Below are 16,670 nucleotides of genomic sequence, written 5' to 3'. Positions count from 1 at the left end.
TTGCTCTGTCCTGATTTTGGGTAAATCAAACCTATTGTGGTGAACAAAAGCAACCTTGAAAATTTAAAAAAACACATTCACCAATATTTCAAGAATAGGCAAGCAATGGTGGACCCTGCTGAAAAACATAGATGTTTATATTTAATATATTAATTTTGGTTGCAGGTACAGAAGAAGCTGGAAGTGGAAGCTATGGACATCAATATATCACAGATACCAAAACTGACGAGGATGATGACTTTGGTATTGATGATTCCGACCATGACATCTATATAGAAAAGGTAATAAAAATAAATCTTGTCTTTGTTTAAATTTAAAATTTTTTTTTTATACATACTAGCTATTTTGAAAAGCATGCTCTACAACCATACTTTTGGGTTAGCTCCCTATAACAGGACTCTACAATTTATTATCAAGTTTTCACAGTTCAAGCAGCAGACATCCCTGGGCATTGTCTCAGGACTTCAGTGGGGGACATCTTTCTTTTTCTATTATTTCTTGTTATAGATATGAATTGCCACCAATGCTATGTGCCACCTCAGAGGACTTAGAGCTCCCTCAAAGCTCCTGAGTCACCATTCTGTTATTCAGTTAAAGCTAATAAAGTCAGTATCTACCTCTGTTCACTCATTCCACTAAAGCAGAGTAGTGCTTCCAGTATTTGTTGTCCACTGTGATGAAAACCAAACTCCACTAAAATAAAAAAACACTATTATTGAGTCATAGAGCTGTCCCTTTAACTATTTCATGTCTATGTGTTAGTATTCAGATATTGTTTTTCTTTTAAAATTGTAATGTGCTGTTTGATAAGTTATGTTTGTATATTATCATACCTGATTTTATGAACTCCACTTAGCATGTTATATTATAGGCAGATTATAAACACTAAGGTCGATATCCGTCTAAATGGCTAGCTGGGGATATTCAGCGCCTATGCCCCTAAATTCTAGCCACACATTGTTGTTAGCATTCTGGGGGCGGGTGAGAGGTGTTTTGCGACGGGCCACAGTTAGCCGCATAAGTTATGTGGTTAACTCCGATATTCGGAGACAGCCCCCATAGGGCCACTGAATATCCCATTAATTTAGCCGGATAGCTATATCCGGCTACCTTAACTAGCTGCTTTGTGGCTGAATTTTGACCTCACTATAAATAAATAAAAGATGTTGTTTAATCTTTATAGATGCAAATTTAACAGCAGAGACTCCTAAGTCCCCCCAGTCCACCTGCTATAATACCACAAACCCTTTTGATCTTTTGATTTTAGAATCAAATATATTTTTTAATTGAGTCTTCTGTGGCATGCATGCATGCACACAGACATATATGTATATGAAACTCGTAACTATCTGACTGACTAGGTAATTCATCAAAATGCGTTAGGGCCTTATGGTGCCATAAAAGGCTCAGGGCCGGATTTTAAGAATTGTGCGTGGGCGTAGATTTGTGCACGCAACCCGGCGCACACAAATCTACACCCGATTTTATAACATGCGCGCGCAGCCGCACGCATGTTATAAAATCCAGGGTCGGTGCGCGCAAGGGGGTGCACAATTATGGAACTTGCGTGCACCGAGCCGCGCAGCCTTCCTCCGTTCCCTCCGAGGCCGCTCCAAAATCCCCCTAAGAGTCCAAGGCCCCTCTCCTCCTGGCCCCCCCTGAAAGGCAAAGTGTGGCATCAACTGGGATGGGTGCAAGGCCGCACCTGCCCCTGATGTGAGAGCCATTAGAAGGTAAGGGAGTCTCTGGAGGGGGATCAGGGGCTTTGCACTCTCGATGGTGGGGAAGGGGGCCTTCTGCTTTTGGGATGCAGAGGGTGGGGCTTTCTGCTTTTAGGGTAGGAGGGGGAGGGGAGCCTTGCACTCTCTAGCTGGGGGAGGGGGCTTCTGCTTTCAGGGGGTGGGGGGAGATGGAAGGGGGCCGTGCATTCTCTGGGGCTGGGGGAGAGGGGCCTTCATCAGGAGTCAGGAAGGAGGGCCGCCACCACCACGTACATACTTTGAACTTTATTTTTAGTTTTGGGATGTTGGGGCCTCGTCGAGTGGCAGCCCCGGGGCCAGTCACAAATGCTTTTGAGTTTGTTTGGATGTATAGAGAAACCTCGGATGGAATCATTGTACCCTAGAAAGGGGAAGAAAGAACCAGTAAACACTAAGGATTCTTAACTAAGCATCCGAGAAGCCCGACTCAGGCCGAGTTTCACTCATTTGAGCTGCTTCAGGGGCTAATAAAACACATATAAAAACATATATAAACAAATAAATACATGTAAATACATTTAAAAACTTATAAGACATATGAAACCATATATACCAACATATAATAAATAATAAAAATGTAATAAATAATAAAGAACAAAATTATAAAGACATACATTGATGTCAACATATACTTAAAAAATAAAACTGTTTTCATTCACCTAATGCATCTTTATGTATGATTTCAATTATGAAAATGTATGGATAAATAATGTTAATTATAATGGGAGAAATAAAAACTGAAAATCCTGCGTGACATAAATGAACTACCTGAATTGGAAAAAAGGACAGTGAACATCTAAAAAATGTGAATAAATACCTATAGCACAAGATGCCAAAGTAGCCTGCATCCATGGTGAGGATAATTCTTCAAGACAAGGGATCACCTTGAATGGAAGAAATGACTAGGGGTAGCTTCTTAGGAATGGTCGGAATGTGCAGGTCGTCCACTAGAGACTTCATTAAAAAAATTTCCCCCTGCCCCTGAGTCCACGAGAGCTAACACTGGGAAACTTAGATTGGCCAAGGTGATGGTTACAGGAAGGGTTAGTTGAGGGGCTGGAGTCAAGAAGCCAAGAGTCAGGTCCCCATTGTACCCTAGGCTAGGAGGTTTCCTGGATGAACTGGACATTGTGAGAGTTGGTGTCCTGCTGCCCTGCAATACAGGCATAGACCTGCTGTTGCCTCCTCAGGAGAAAGGCGGCCACAACCCAATTGCATGGGTTCTTCTGTCGAGTTGGCTGGAGAAGGACCTGAGGTGGAAGCTGGGATAGAACTGGGTGAACGAGGCCTGGTCGTGGCAGATCCTCGGGGAGGGGGGTGGGGCCGGAATTCCCAGGCATGCTCCTGGAGACGATGATCAATCCTTCCAGCCAGTTTGATGAGGTCTTCCAACTACTCCAGAAGGTCATGAGTCACTAGTTCATCTTTGATATGAGCCGAAAGTCCCTCCAGGAAGACAGGGCATAAGCAATCCTCCCGCCAACCAAGCTCCATGGCTAGGGTGCAGAACTCTCTGGCATAGTCAGTCAGTGTACGATTCCCCTGACGAAGATAAGGAGATCGGCACTGGAAACAGCTAGAGGATCAGAATCATCGAAGACCTTTTTGAAGGAGGAGATGAATAGAAGGAGATCCTGCAGGGTCATAATGCTCCCAGAGCGGAGAGGCCCAAGCCAGAGCCTTGCCATCAAGGTGGGAGAGAATAAAGGTGACTTTCGTGGTGTCATCCGGGAAAAAGAGCAGGCTGGAGAGAAAAGTGCAAGTAGCACTGATTTATAAATCCCTGGCACTGCTTTGGATCTCCACCATACAGCGGGGGTGCCGGCAGAGGGACTAAAGGGCAAGGAAGTGCTTCCAGAATCAGAGGAGTCGCTGCTAGAGATGAAGGGGTGGCCTGAATTGCAGTAGCATCCAGTCGGGCATTGAGGTATTCAATGGAGGCCACCAGAGCCTCTAGGAAGTGCTGCTGCGCCTGAATCTTATGTGCAAGTCCTGGAATGGCCTGAAGGAGGAGCCCTGCAGGTCCCCACCTTCAGCGGGCAGAGTCAATCGGGGCGGAGACCCAGCTGGAGCTTCACCACTACTAGCCCATGTTCCCCTTCGTTGAGCTCTCGAGTGCCAGGGCCAGCTGGACTTAGGCTTGGCCTCTGGGTGGATGAATCCTATGTGGTGCAAGATGGCAGGCTAGGAGCAAGAAGCACAGCATCAGATGCAGCTGAGGTCAGGACAGGAAGCAATCCAACGGTGATGAAATCCGAGCAGAAGCTCAAGGCTGGCAGCGATAAGTCGAAGAACCAGGCTGAAGGTCAGGACAGGCGACAATCAGACGAAGTCAAAGAACCAGGCAGCGAGTCAGCCAGAGGATCAAGCCACGGAACACAGAAAGCAGGATACAGAAAGCAGAGGCAGAAATCAGCCAAGCGGAATCCCAGGGGACTAGCAAAGCAGGGAGCCAGCAACCAAGAAAGGAACCTGCTTGCCAAGGCGCCGGAAAGGGGGAGAGCTGGCCTTAAATAGGCTGGCTCCTCTGACGTTAGAGAGGGGGTACCACTGACCCCACCACTGGCTCTTTAAGTGTGGGGGAATCAGCCGTGTGCACGCCTAGGAGGTGGCCCTAGCATTGGACCAGGCAGCAGCCCCAACGGCATCCTGCAAAGAACAAGGAGCGCAACTCAGCCTCCCACTGTGCTTCAGAGAGAGAGCCACACCGGGCCCATTGCAGGCAGAAAGAGTGCGGTGGCGCATAACCAAGTGGCCGGGCCCGGCGAAATAGTAAGGGTGGCGAGATATAGGGTTGGCTCACAGACCACTACACGTAACAGTTTTCATTGACTCTTATTTGTTTTGGATGATTTACTATCTATAATTCCTACAGCTCCCTTGGTAATCCCCTATGATTTTGGTATTTTTTTTAATAGCGATTTACCCTCTAGCATAGAATAGTAGAACTACAAGATTAAAATGGATTTTGCAGGTATGATAAGCCTACTTTAAAATTCATGTACTTTTAGAATTATGTGAGCAATACTATTAAATGGATTACTGGAGTAAATGCACTAAATGCCTAGTTTGCACTCTGCATGTCTGCAATATCCTGCTAAAAGCAGTGTATATCGGGACACCCTTAAAAGACCAGGACCAGGCACACCCTGGTTCTCATAAAGGCACAGACCAGAAGGGAATTCTGATCCCAGGACATTTCCCTAAGCAGAACAATAAGAGAACAGGCCCATAAGGGAACACTAGGCCCTGTGGATGAGGAGAAGGCAGCTCCTATGACAAGACTGTGTCTGTTGCTGTAACTTTTGATTTAGAACTGCTGAGGTAAACAGACCTTTCTACCTGTTTTTCTGTTATGCTGTAAATAATGAAGCTGATTCTGTAGAGCAAAGGCTGGAATCCACACTATTCTGTCCTCTTACACTCTTTTAAAACCAAAGATTTCTCACATGTTATCACATATGGTGGTTGCAGTGGGATGTTTGTTCTAAGTGCCTAAACAAGGTAGACCCATGCTAGAAAAAGACAATAAAACAAAAAATTGGGAGGACCTATTTCTGTTCTAAGCATTTGCATGCAGCAGAAAATTGTGCTAAAATATGTTTTCCCTAAGTGCTAGCACAGAGCAGAGAATCAAGCAAAAAATAATTATTTTTATCTGGGGCCTGGCTATAGCAGCTGACCAAGGGGGCTAGCTCCACTGGAGTGAGTTAGAGCCAAATAGGCTAGGACTATTTTCTCTCCCTTTTCCTAAAGAAAAAAAGGAGATATTTTTTTATGCTGTGTACTTGAGTAGGGCTCTGGTCCTCTGGGAGCTGAAAAGCCTGTGCTACAGTAGATTATGTACTAAACCAGCATGGAAGATTTACTCCTGGCCCTTGTAGAGGGACAGCAGCAGCTACAAACTGTGAATCAAACTCTGAGTGCTCAGCAGCAAGTCCTGCAAGAGGATTCAAACAGGTTTACAGAAGTCCTGCAAACTAGTATAGCTCCTATGATACCTAAGATGGGCCTAGAAGAGGCTTTAAAGAAGGAAATAAATGCCAATGATGAGGAGGTCAAGGGGAATAAATGTTGGAAATGACAAAACAGATCATGAGAGGATTATTATGCATGATAAACAAGAAAGAAAGAGAGAAAAAATGTGTACACTGAGGAGTCAGAAGACCTAGAGAAAGAAGAGCTAGGAGACTTAGGCCCAAAGGAATGCTTTTATTGGGGAAAGAGAGACAACTTCACCAAAGAAGGTCCCAGGACTGAAGAAGAAGCTATGGGTGCCAACCTGACAATACTTCACAATTGAGTTTTGTGGATACTTCTCACCCCAACCTTGGTGCCTTTGTGGTCCCAGTTGAGCCGGATAAGGTCCCTGTAAGGCTCTAGTTGATTCTGAGAGTGGAACTAGTTAAGTGAGTCTATATCTGACAAAGTGGATTCTGTCCTTGAAAACTCAAGCCTCAATAAATTGGTTAATCTATAAGGTGCCACTTGCCTCTTGTCCTTTTTGTTACGAACGTGCCCAGTGAGCCCTGGAAAGGGCGTAGAGGCGCAATCACTTGCTCCTGAGAGAGAGTGAGCCCTTGGGCCATGAGGTGGCTCAGAGAGGAGCCCCAAGACACACCCCAATGGAGGTGAGCAAGTACAGGCATGGGCGGAGCAAGAACACGGGAGGAGAATGAAGTGAGTCAACCCTCTGTTGAACCAACATGTACTAGTGAGGATAGACGAAGGCAAAGGGCTGGAAACCATGAGGCAGAGTACCGGAGTAGGAGATTCCGGACAGAGAGAGTAAAAGAGTCAAAGTACATAGGGGTACGAGGACTCCTGGAAATTGGACGAGAAGCGGACTCCTGGACTGAATGAGCCAAGATGAGACTCTTGGAGACTTGGACAAGACGAGACTCTTGGAGACTTGGACAAGACGGAACTCTTGAAGATGAAGAAGAGACGAGGCTCTTGGAGACAGACAAGATGGGACTCTTGAAGACTTGGACAAGACGATACTCTTGAAGACTTGGACAAGACGGGACTCTTGGAGGCTTGGACGAGATGACTCTCAAAGACTTGGACAAGACGGGACTCTTGAAGATGAGAGAGAGTGCTGTCCCTCAGGATGCCCTACACAGCCCAACATGGACTGGTCACGGACAACCTGTCCGTCTACGAGCTCTACACAACCTGGAAGGCTGATCGTGGACCACGCAGAGAGTGGGACGTGCACGGAATGGAGAAGAGGGTACACAAGAGGGGATACCTCAAGCGCAGGTTATCTGGACATCTGGACACGTGGACATCTGGAACTCAGAACCAGAGGACATCTGGACATCAGGGTCTCTAGACATCTGGACAGATGGGCCCGGGAAGAGTGGACTTCTGGACAAGAAGAGATCAAAGGGTCATAGAGGAGAGGATGATGGACATCAGGATGAAGGATGTCTGGACACCTGGACATCAGGATCACTTGAACCAGAGGACATCTGGACATCAGGAACGTCTGGGACATCTGGATAGAGACGAGGAACCCCAAGGCTTATGGGAAGGGAAGCCAAGGGTTGTAACATACCACGAGGACGATCTGATGAGGAATGAAATCTGGAGCGTCAGACGGAGATATCAGGAACAAGAAGACATGGAAGATGAAGTCTTCCGGACAGGAGCAGCAAGATGGACCATGTTGGAAGCAGTGGAACTCCATGGATGAAGGAGAAGCTCCATGGAGTGTATAACTCCATCTGAAGGCACTGAGGAACTGAAACAGGGCCTCTTTATAGGGCAGGACCAGGAAGAGCCCAGAAGACGGCATCTGGAGGGGACAGGAGTACTTCCTGTCTCTGCCCCTTTAAGAAGAGGAGAGAGGTGTGTGCCCATGCCTAGAGGGAACCCCAGAGGCAGGTGGGTAGAGATGAGGCCTGCAGCGGCGTCCTGCCGCATGGAGGAGAGAAAGCAGGCCGGAGGCAGCTCCTGCCACTGAAGAGGAGCTGCACTGGGGCTTCCTTCAGCCCCGAAGAAGAGGACAAGGCGGTGGCGGCTCCCTGACACGAAGAGGGACTCTGGCGGTGGAGTTCGGACCGCGGAGAAGGAGGGAATCCCGGTGGGGGATTCCCCCATAGGAGGAGTCGGTGGCGCGGCTCCAGCCAGGCCACGCTGGGTGGAGGGAGGTGCGACTTGGCAGCAGTCTGGGCCACGGAGAAGGCTGCAGCATGCCAGCTGCATGGAGAAAAGGTGAGGAGCCTGTCCACGGGATGGGGTCCGCCAGCAGGATCATAACACTTTTAGCTACTTCAGCTACATCAGAGATTATGAATCTTTAGTGACCATAGCATACACTTATAGAGATCAGCAGTGGGGTCTTGCCATACAGGTATCATTGGGGACATCAGTTGGATAGGTCAGTCTTCGTGGGAAATCTTCAACAGCCTTCATATCTTGTTGTCTTGGGACACGATTTCCCAGATTTTGAGATTCTGTGGGCCCATCTTAACGAGAAGTCAACTAATTATGAAGAAGAATCCTTGCTAGATATCTCCTCTTCAGGAAGTCTAGAATTTATTTTCTTGGAAAAGGAAGAGTTGGCCCTTGATGGTATCAAACAGCTCTACAAAAATGTGAAGAGAGAGGACTGGAACTCAGATACTCTTTCTGACTGGTATGAGACATTCCTTATACTCCTTATTCTCTTAAATATTAGGGATGTGCATTCGGCAGCCATTCATTTCATTTTTTTTCTCATTACACACGTATCTCACAGATGTATAATACATGCATAGAAACTTGAAGTATGTGCAGAATGGGAAACTAATGCAACAAATGGCCGCCAAATGCACATCCCTACTAAATATAAAGGGGAACGTTGTTAACTGAAAATGTGCATGCCAGGGACTACTGTCTCTACTTTGTATGGTGACATGGATCAGAGAGAACTATATATTGTATGAAGGATGCCAAGGAATTGTGGGCACCCCGGGAACATTTAACTGATTTCCCCAGAAAGGGTGAGGGAGGTAACCCTGGGAAAGTTAAATGAGCCCCAATCAAAATTGGTTCCCTTGAGTTTGGCTGGGGACACATGCAGATGTTAGAGGGGAAGGTATTATCTGGCTTAAGGATCCCCATTCTGACTCTACCTCAATGGAAAAAGAAATGGACAGTCCCAGTTCAGGGTTGGAAAGGAAAACAAGGAACAGCAATTCCCGGGAAGGTCAAGCTGAGGGGGAGGATATGTAAAGGAGTATATATCAGGATCTTCTTAAAAGATCAGGACCGGGCATTTAGTCTGGTGCACCTTAAAGCACAGCCCAGAAGGGAATTCTGGTTCAATGGCATTTCCCTAAGCAGGGGAATAAGAGAGCAGGCCAGAAGGGAACTGGCAGGCTCTGGGGTCAAGGAAAAGGCAGCTTCTACAACAAGATTGTGTTGTGATGTACGGTGGAAGTCATACATGTAGTTCTACTAACCTGCCTTCATATTTGTCATCTACAGGAAAGGAATTGAGAATAAAACAGAGATTATCATAATGCCTCTGTATTGATCTATGGTGCAACTGCACCTTGACTATTGTGTGCCATTCTGGACTCCACATCTCAAAAAAGACAGAGCAAAATTTAAAAAGGTACAGAGAAGGGCGACCAAAATAATAAAGGCAATGGAATGATTACCCTATGAGGAAAGGCTAAAGAAGCTAGGGCTGTTTACCTTGGGGAAGAGACAGCTGAAGGCAGATACAATGGAGGTCTATATAATGAGTGAAGTGGAGTGTAATGAGTAAATGTGAATCAAAAAGAACAAAGACTGTGGGACATGCGATGAAATTATTAGATGATACATTTAAGACAAATGGGAGAAAATAATTTTTTTCACAATATCTTTATTTGCCTTTTGTCATCATACACACCATAACAGTAATACTCTCACATCAAAAACCATGATATTTATGTCCCAACAATAAGCTGCCATAAGTTTAATATAGGGGTAGATTTTATAATGGATGCGCTGATTTTATAACATGCACCTACCGAGCTTTACGTTCTTGGCTGGGCCCCTTCAAAAATTCACTCGGTGCACACAAAGCCCGGCCATGCACATAAAGCACTGATTTTACATGCTCAGGGCTTTTAAAATCCAGGCAATAAAATGTACAGATACAATAGTACATGCTCACTAGAGCTAAGATCTCTACTAGCTAGGAGGATCTTTTCTGTGCTGCCAGATGACATCTCCACATGTCATAGCTAATTCATCCTGCTATGAATGGAAAACACTGTCTACAGTAGGTAAACTTGCTTTATTGAAAAATTAATAAAAAGGTTGAAAGCAAAACAAAAAATCCTAGGGATGTAAAACTTTGGCTTTTGCTAGTTGTGATATTCAATAGAATAACAATTTAACAAACAGCTACACCTATTGATGCCATGTCCCTTGTTGAACAACAGAGGAAAACATTTTCTGACGTACATGGTTCTCAGAGCAGGTTCTAGTGTACTAGGTGGCTTGTTCTACTGACTTATTCTTGAGTGAAGTCTAACTCTATGATGGTATAAATAAGTAATCAAGGAATATTGGAGAAGCCTCAAGTGTGCCCAGTTTTACCTGTGTCCAGCCTCCTGTCTTATCACTCCTAAAAACCCTTAATACTCTTAAGGTAGGGCACCATCTCCTTTTCAGTGCCTGCTGCATCACCTCTGCTGGACTTGATATACAAAGGAATATCTTCCAGGTCAGGCTTCTAGCTTAGCATTTTTTGAATCATTCAGTGCTCATGGGACTGGACACCCTCTTAAACCACTTGCTTTGGTTTGGTTTTCCAAAGTCACTAAGGGTGTTGAGTTTCCATTAGTAGTAACTTTTAGCCCTGTAAGTTTCAATTCCAATTTTTCATTAGTCTATATCAGTCTCTCTACTTCAAAAAGAAAATATAGCTTTTTATTACTCTTCTAAACAATCTACAATCATTTGGTCCTTAAGAGTCAAAGCAAGGCATGTATTCAATAAATAATTGCTTTTATTCTTTAGGATTTATATGTATAGCTTTCCATTTCAAAATTAATCAGTCTCAGCAGAAATATGGTTCTTAAACAAAGAATTATAGTCTTAAAGTTTGGGACTCAAAATCAAAAACAACCAATTGCAATCTCTAAAGTTATCACATCTCAGTTCTTCAGGGCCAAACCTAGGCAGCTGATATTCAATTGATGATGTCTACTTTCTCTAGCATCCCACTTATGTCCAGCTCCCCAGTTGAGGAAAAGCATTTAGACCAACTATAGTAATTCGGCACTTCAAATACTGCCAATCTTCAATCAGTTGGAGTTTCACTTCTGTGCAGTTTGAGTGCATAGTGAGCCAATTGAAGTTAACTGGTATCAGTTTCTAACTTTTAATGAAACAGAAATACAGCTTTTATATCCTCTATAGCTGTCTGTTCTTTGAAAAAAGAAACAAAAAAAAAACAAACCGAAATGGCTGCACTCCTTAAATCTGTCTGGCTTCTCATGAGAGCTTTACAAAACTTTTATTCATTTCACAAAGAATGGAAATCTCCCCCTTAACAGCTTAAAGAATTGACTTAGCTAAATTAAAGTGAATTTTCAGCAGAAATCGTAGGCTCCTAATTTCTGCTGAAAATAGGTGCATATATTTTGAATATCAACCACTCAGAGGGCAATTTTCATAGGCATTTCCACAGTTAAACAGCATTTTATCCACAGAAAGTGCCTGTTATTAAGCTGCCCACCTGATATGTGGGTAAACTTACACATGTATATCCTTTTTGCCATATGTTCACCCAGACTGAGCGGAGCTGGAGAGAAGTTTAGACTTACATGCATACTTTTGCATTTTCAAAAGTATGCACGTAAATTTTCTGAAATTTTTCCACACACATGTTTAGCAGATTTAATTATTTGTGGGTAAATTTTGTGGGATAATTTTCAAAGTGGACTTATGCTTGTTAATCCGTTTTGAAAATTGGTGTAATTTATGCACATTTTTGCTGCATAAATTTTGGTGGTCTTTTATAAAATTACCTACATGGGATCCCTCGTCGTTGTCTGTTCCTGGTCTCTGCTGATGTCTCGTCTGTCCTGATGTTCCATGATCCAGTCTTGATGTCCTGATGTCCATCTTGTCTTGCATTTTCCAAGGCTCTGCTCTGACCCGTCCCTGCGTGGTCCGCAACCAGCCTGGCTGGGTTGAATAGGGCATGCAGCAGGCCCAGTGGTCAGTGACCACCCCCGCTGGGGTGTGTAGGGCGCTAGTGGATCTTTCCATCCGTCGGGGCCGAGGATCTTCTACGTCTCTTCCTGCCACCTCCAGGGTCCTGAGTCATCGTGATGTCCTGCTTTGCTCATCCCGGCTGCCCTTCATTGGGTGTCCTTGGAGTCCATCCTGAATGTCCTGGATCTTCGCCTTGGAGGCCCAACTTTTAAACATTCCTCCGATGTCTTGGACTCTGGCTACACCTGGCCTCCGGCAAACTGTGCTCCAGTGGATAGCCTGAGGACCGTTCTGGCCCTGCAGCCTCCTTTCTGGCTGAGGGTGTTAGCGTGATATCTGGATTCCACTCCATCCTGAGTTTTAGCACATGATTTTAGCTTGTCTTTTCCTCATTTCGTCTGAATCTGGTCTTCGTCATCGTCTGAGTCTGGTCGTCATCATGGTCTGAGTCTTGTCTTCATCATCGCCAGAGTCTTCATCTACATCTGAGTCTTCATCTTCAGTTCCAGTATCTTCGTCCGCCCTTGCATCCTGTTCAGCCTGCCGCCTCTGCCGTTACCCAGCGGCAGATCCAGAAGGGCTTGGAGTGGTTGGAGGGCTACTCAGAGACCAACCTTGCGTGGTTGGTCTCACCGAGGCCGTGCAGGTCGGCGGAGGCTTGGGTTCCAGTCTCCACCCAGAGGAGGACCTGTCTTGCCTGCCTTGGCACTTCTTTGGGCTCCTCTCCTGTTTCGCCAAGGTCCAAGAGCACACATCTCCACGGAATCGGGAGCACTCCCTCCTTCGGTTCCAGAACATATTGCCCATTCGAAAGGGTTTGCTGGCTTGCTTTCTTTCTCTGAAGAAAATCCATACAGACAACCCAGAGTTTTCAGATGAACACACTCTTATTACATGTGCTTCATGCATTTAAGAACTGGTAGCCTTTTGAAATTGATGGTATCTGCTTCACTAATTTTCTCAAAGGAGAAACAGAAGACCACACTTCTCACCTAGGTAGATTTCAATAATTAAACTTCATAACTTTGGAAATATGATAGCTGCTTTAGTTTCTCTGTTCTTTAAATTAAGCTATTAATGTGCAGATCACAGTTCCATGTGCCCTTTTAAAGTAAGTTGCTTAACAAAATGTCACTTTATTGTTCAATCATAGGAGAGATGTTCTTGGGTAACATTCTAAGTCATCAGGTGCCCCTATTGATAGTTTCCACCACTGCAAGTGTAAAGGTACTTTGTCCTTCTCTGCTTTAGGATGAATGAATGAAAATAAAATAAACTCAAAAGTCCATCTCTTCTAAGGCAAACTTTCAGTCGCCAATCCCACAGCTTTCCCCACAAGTTTGGTTCCTAAGCAACCCACATACAGTACCTGTGAATCAAATCACTATAGCTTCTGAAGGAGGGGTATTCAGCCAGAACAATTTCACACCTGCAAGGAGAGTACAATTATAATGAATCTGTTAAATGTTTATTATATCTTTTTATGCCTTATAACTTTTTGATGAAGTAATTTAGGACCATCTTTTTTTTAATTATATAAGATTGCAGTATTAGCTTCTTGTCCTTAATAAATTGAAAGTTGAAATTGGAGTCAGTTTTTCAGAATTTGTTTAATCGGTATGAACAAGAATAAATGTATTCCATAGCATTTTTCTATTTTCTACATTGTATATCTTTAAATTTGGTCATAAATATAGCTTGTCAGCATGGGAAACCAAAATCTCTTTATCTAACTTTAGCTGAAACCACTTCCTGACATCAAGGAAGGAAAGAAGAAGTTTGTGGTTGAAACCAGAGTTGCACAAGAGTCAGCACTAAAAACACTTCCTATATCTACTACAACCACATCAGCTCCTGTTACTTCCTCAGTCACCACCACAACTACAAGAATCACCACCACTATAACTAAAACCACAACTTCTAAGCCACTAAGAAGGAAAAGTGTGGTGTCGTTACAGCTCTTCAGTCTGTCCTGTGATAAAACCTTCTGCCCCACTGACAGCTTTTGTATCAACGATTATGATCACGGTGGCTCTCGATGTGTTTGTAATCTGGCCAAAGGAGGAGAGACTTGTACAGAAGGTAAATTTTCTTATATTCTGATATTGTTTCATTTCAGATCTTGAGCAGGTTACACCTCTGAGCATGATTGAAATGTGATATATTCACAGCCAGCTAAGAAGTGCTGTTTACCTTCAATATTAAAAACCATGCATTCTACTGACATTTGAATATGGTACTGGAATCATCTTCCCTTATTCTGTATTAGTAAGGTATTTGTTGATATTCTATTGATCACCTCGGGTTTATGAATCAAAGTAGCAATGCTGATGGATTACTTTAGATCTGTTTGGTTGGGTGAGTAGGTCTAATGTGGGGCAGTTCATTTGCAAAGTGGCTTAGTGGCAGCTGAAGGATATCTGGTTCTGACCAAATTTGTGATGATATTGGTTGCAGAGGGTTAGTTATTGACATCATACAGTTATATAAAACATTTTTAGCTGAGAACAGAGATCAATACAAACTTTAATGGAAGAAAGTATTTCCCCTGGGGTCCTAACTAGCAACAGACACAAATATTGTGGTGTACTGACCTTTCCTCTAGCACATTGGGTATTGCATTATGGACTAATCTGCCTATAGACTGACTGCTGATCCAGTATGTTTTCATTAAGCCCTACTGTTATTCAGCTCTCTTCAGAAATGCTGTCAGGAGGGTTAGCTACTATGCATGGTCTGTGCTAATTAATGTATCTCTGTTGTAATCCAACTTTTTTTGTGTTACAAGTTGTTCACTTTTATATAACTGCTTTCTTGTAACATAGGTTTAAATGCCAGCCATTTCACTCTTAAGAATGTTCATTCATTTGAATCTGAATGGGAAAATGCAATTAATTATTTGATATTTAGTTTGGTTTGTTGCAACTGAACTGCAATAACAGGACACCCCAGTATCCAAATCTTTTTTGTTTATTCATTGTAGTTCCATTAAAGTCTATATGGGAAGCAATGCAATACATTTTCTTCTAAGTACAGCTAGACAGAGTGCAGTTGGTTGAGGATAGGGCAAGGAAGGAACAAATTCAATCATGTCGAAACAGTTTTCCAATCACTATATGCCAGTGTGACTTCTTCAGTCCTTCTTTTATTCTTTTTTTTACTTGAAAACAAAAGCATTTTCACTCATTGCTCCTGTTTATTTATTGATTTATTTATAAAATGTATAGCCCATTAATCCACAAATCTCCACGGGGCACAAAATACCACACTTGTAGAATCCAATAGCACCAACCAACAACATAATACAAAATCAAAATTAAAACCAAACATAAAACTTAAAATGACAATCTTAAAATACAAAATTCTTATAATACCTAACATAAAGCTTCAAATCTTTGGAAAAAAAAGCCAGGGATGAAATGAAATATTAGCAAGTTGGAAAAGCCTCATTAAACAAATGTATCTTGAGTAGCTTAGTAAAGTTTTATAGGTTGTGAACTACTTTTAGAAATTCCAAAAGTGTATTCCAAAGAATGGGACCTGCTACTGCAAAAAATGTGCTCTCGTGATTCCTGTAAACGAACCTGTTTAACAGATGAATCCTCTAATAAATATTCAGTAACTGAGCATAAAGTACAAAAGGTGGTATATTGATAGATCAACTACACAGCCCTTGAATAGTAAACCATGCAGGCTTTTGAATACTAAGGCCAATATTTTGAACTTAGTATGGTACAGCACAGGAAACCAATGCAGGTTAGCCAATATCAGTAAGATATGGTCACGATGAGAGCATCCCAAAATCAAGCAAGCTGCCAAGTTGTGGATAAGTTGCAGTGATTTTAATGAGGACTTTAGAAGACCCAGGAATATTGCATTGCAGTAATCTAATAAAGGTAATATAAGCAATTGGGTCACTAAATATAAATCCGAGGTTTCTAAAAAGGGTTTTAGGGTCTGCAAAAGCCAGAATTTGAAAAAAGAATTATGAATCAAAGTCTGTATATATATGGTCAAAAAGAAAGAGGAGTCCAGAAGCACTCCCAGATTACATACTTGGGATCTAATGGGAATGGACACCTCTCCATAGGACCAACAAGGGGGAACATCAGGGACACCCCCCTCATGAGAGAAACAAAATCTCTGTTTTATCCACATTTAACTTCAATTTATTTTTTCTTAAAAATTGATTTATTGATGAAAAGCAGTTTGAAAGTTTGACTAAAGCCATATCATATGATGATTCAATAGGAAAAAAAATTGGATGTCATCTGCAAAACTTTTGAATGAAATGTCAAATTGTGAAATGACAGCACACAAAGGCCTCAAATAAATATTAAAAAGAAGGGAGGATAATGGAGAGCCCTACAGAACCCCCGTGGACAGATCAAATATTTTAGAGCAGCATCCCCAATTACTACCTTATAGGTGAGATTGAACAAAAGAAATTGAAAACCAGGATAACACTGTTGTGGACATACCCAAAGAAGTCAACCATATCAATAAAATGGAATGGTCGACCATGTCAGATGCTGCAGATAAATCCAGCATCACAAGGAAGTAACGGGTCCCAAAATCAAACCCCCTGTCAAAGAATCAAATGAAGAAATGAGCAAGGTTTTTGTATTATGGCAGGGTTGGAACCCAATTTATGACTCATGTAAGATGTGATTATCATCTAGGGTATCCTGTAGTTGC

The 16,670-nt window shown here is 43.1% G+C and overlaps 1 protein-coding gene across 2 annotated transcripts in view; it reads left to right on the top strand.

Moving 5' to 3' along the window:
- EGFLAM (EGF like, fibronectin type III and laminin G domains) overlaps positions 1–16,670 on the top strand; it is a 343,739-nt gene that overhangs the window by 213,907 nt on the left and 113,162 nt on the right. For both annotated transcript variants that reach the window (XM_029578471.1, XM_029578480.1), the window contains 2 exons: positions 166–281; positions 13,712–14,054. In XM_029578471.1, the coding sequence (XP_029434331.1) occupies positions 166–281; positions 13,712–14,054 (459 nt within the window). The remainder of the gene's footprint in view (positions 1–165; positions 282–13,711; positions 14,055–16,670) is intronic.

This window comes from Rhinatrema bivittatum, chromosome 1 (genome assembly GCF_901001135.1).
Source record: "Rhinatrema bivittatum chromosome 1, aRhiBiv1.1, whole genome shotgun sequence".
Lineage (NCBI taxonomy): Eukaryota > Metazoa > Chordata > Amphibia > Gymnophiona > Rhinatrematidae > Rhinatrema > Rhinatrema bivittatum.
This window is presented reverse-complemented; position numbering and strand designations above follow the sequence as displayed.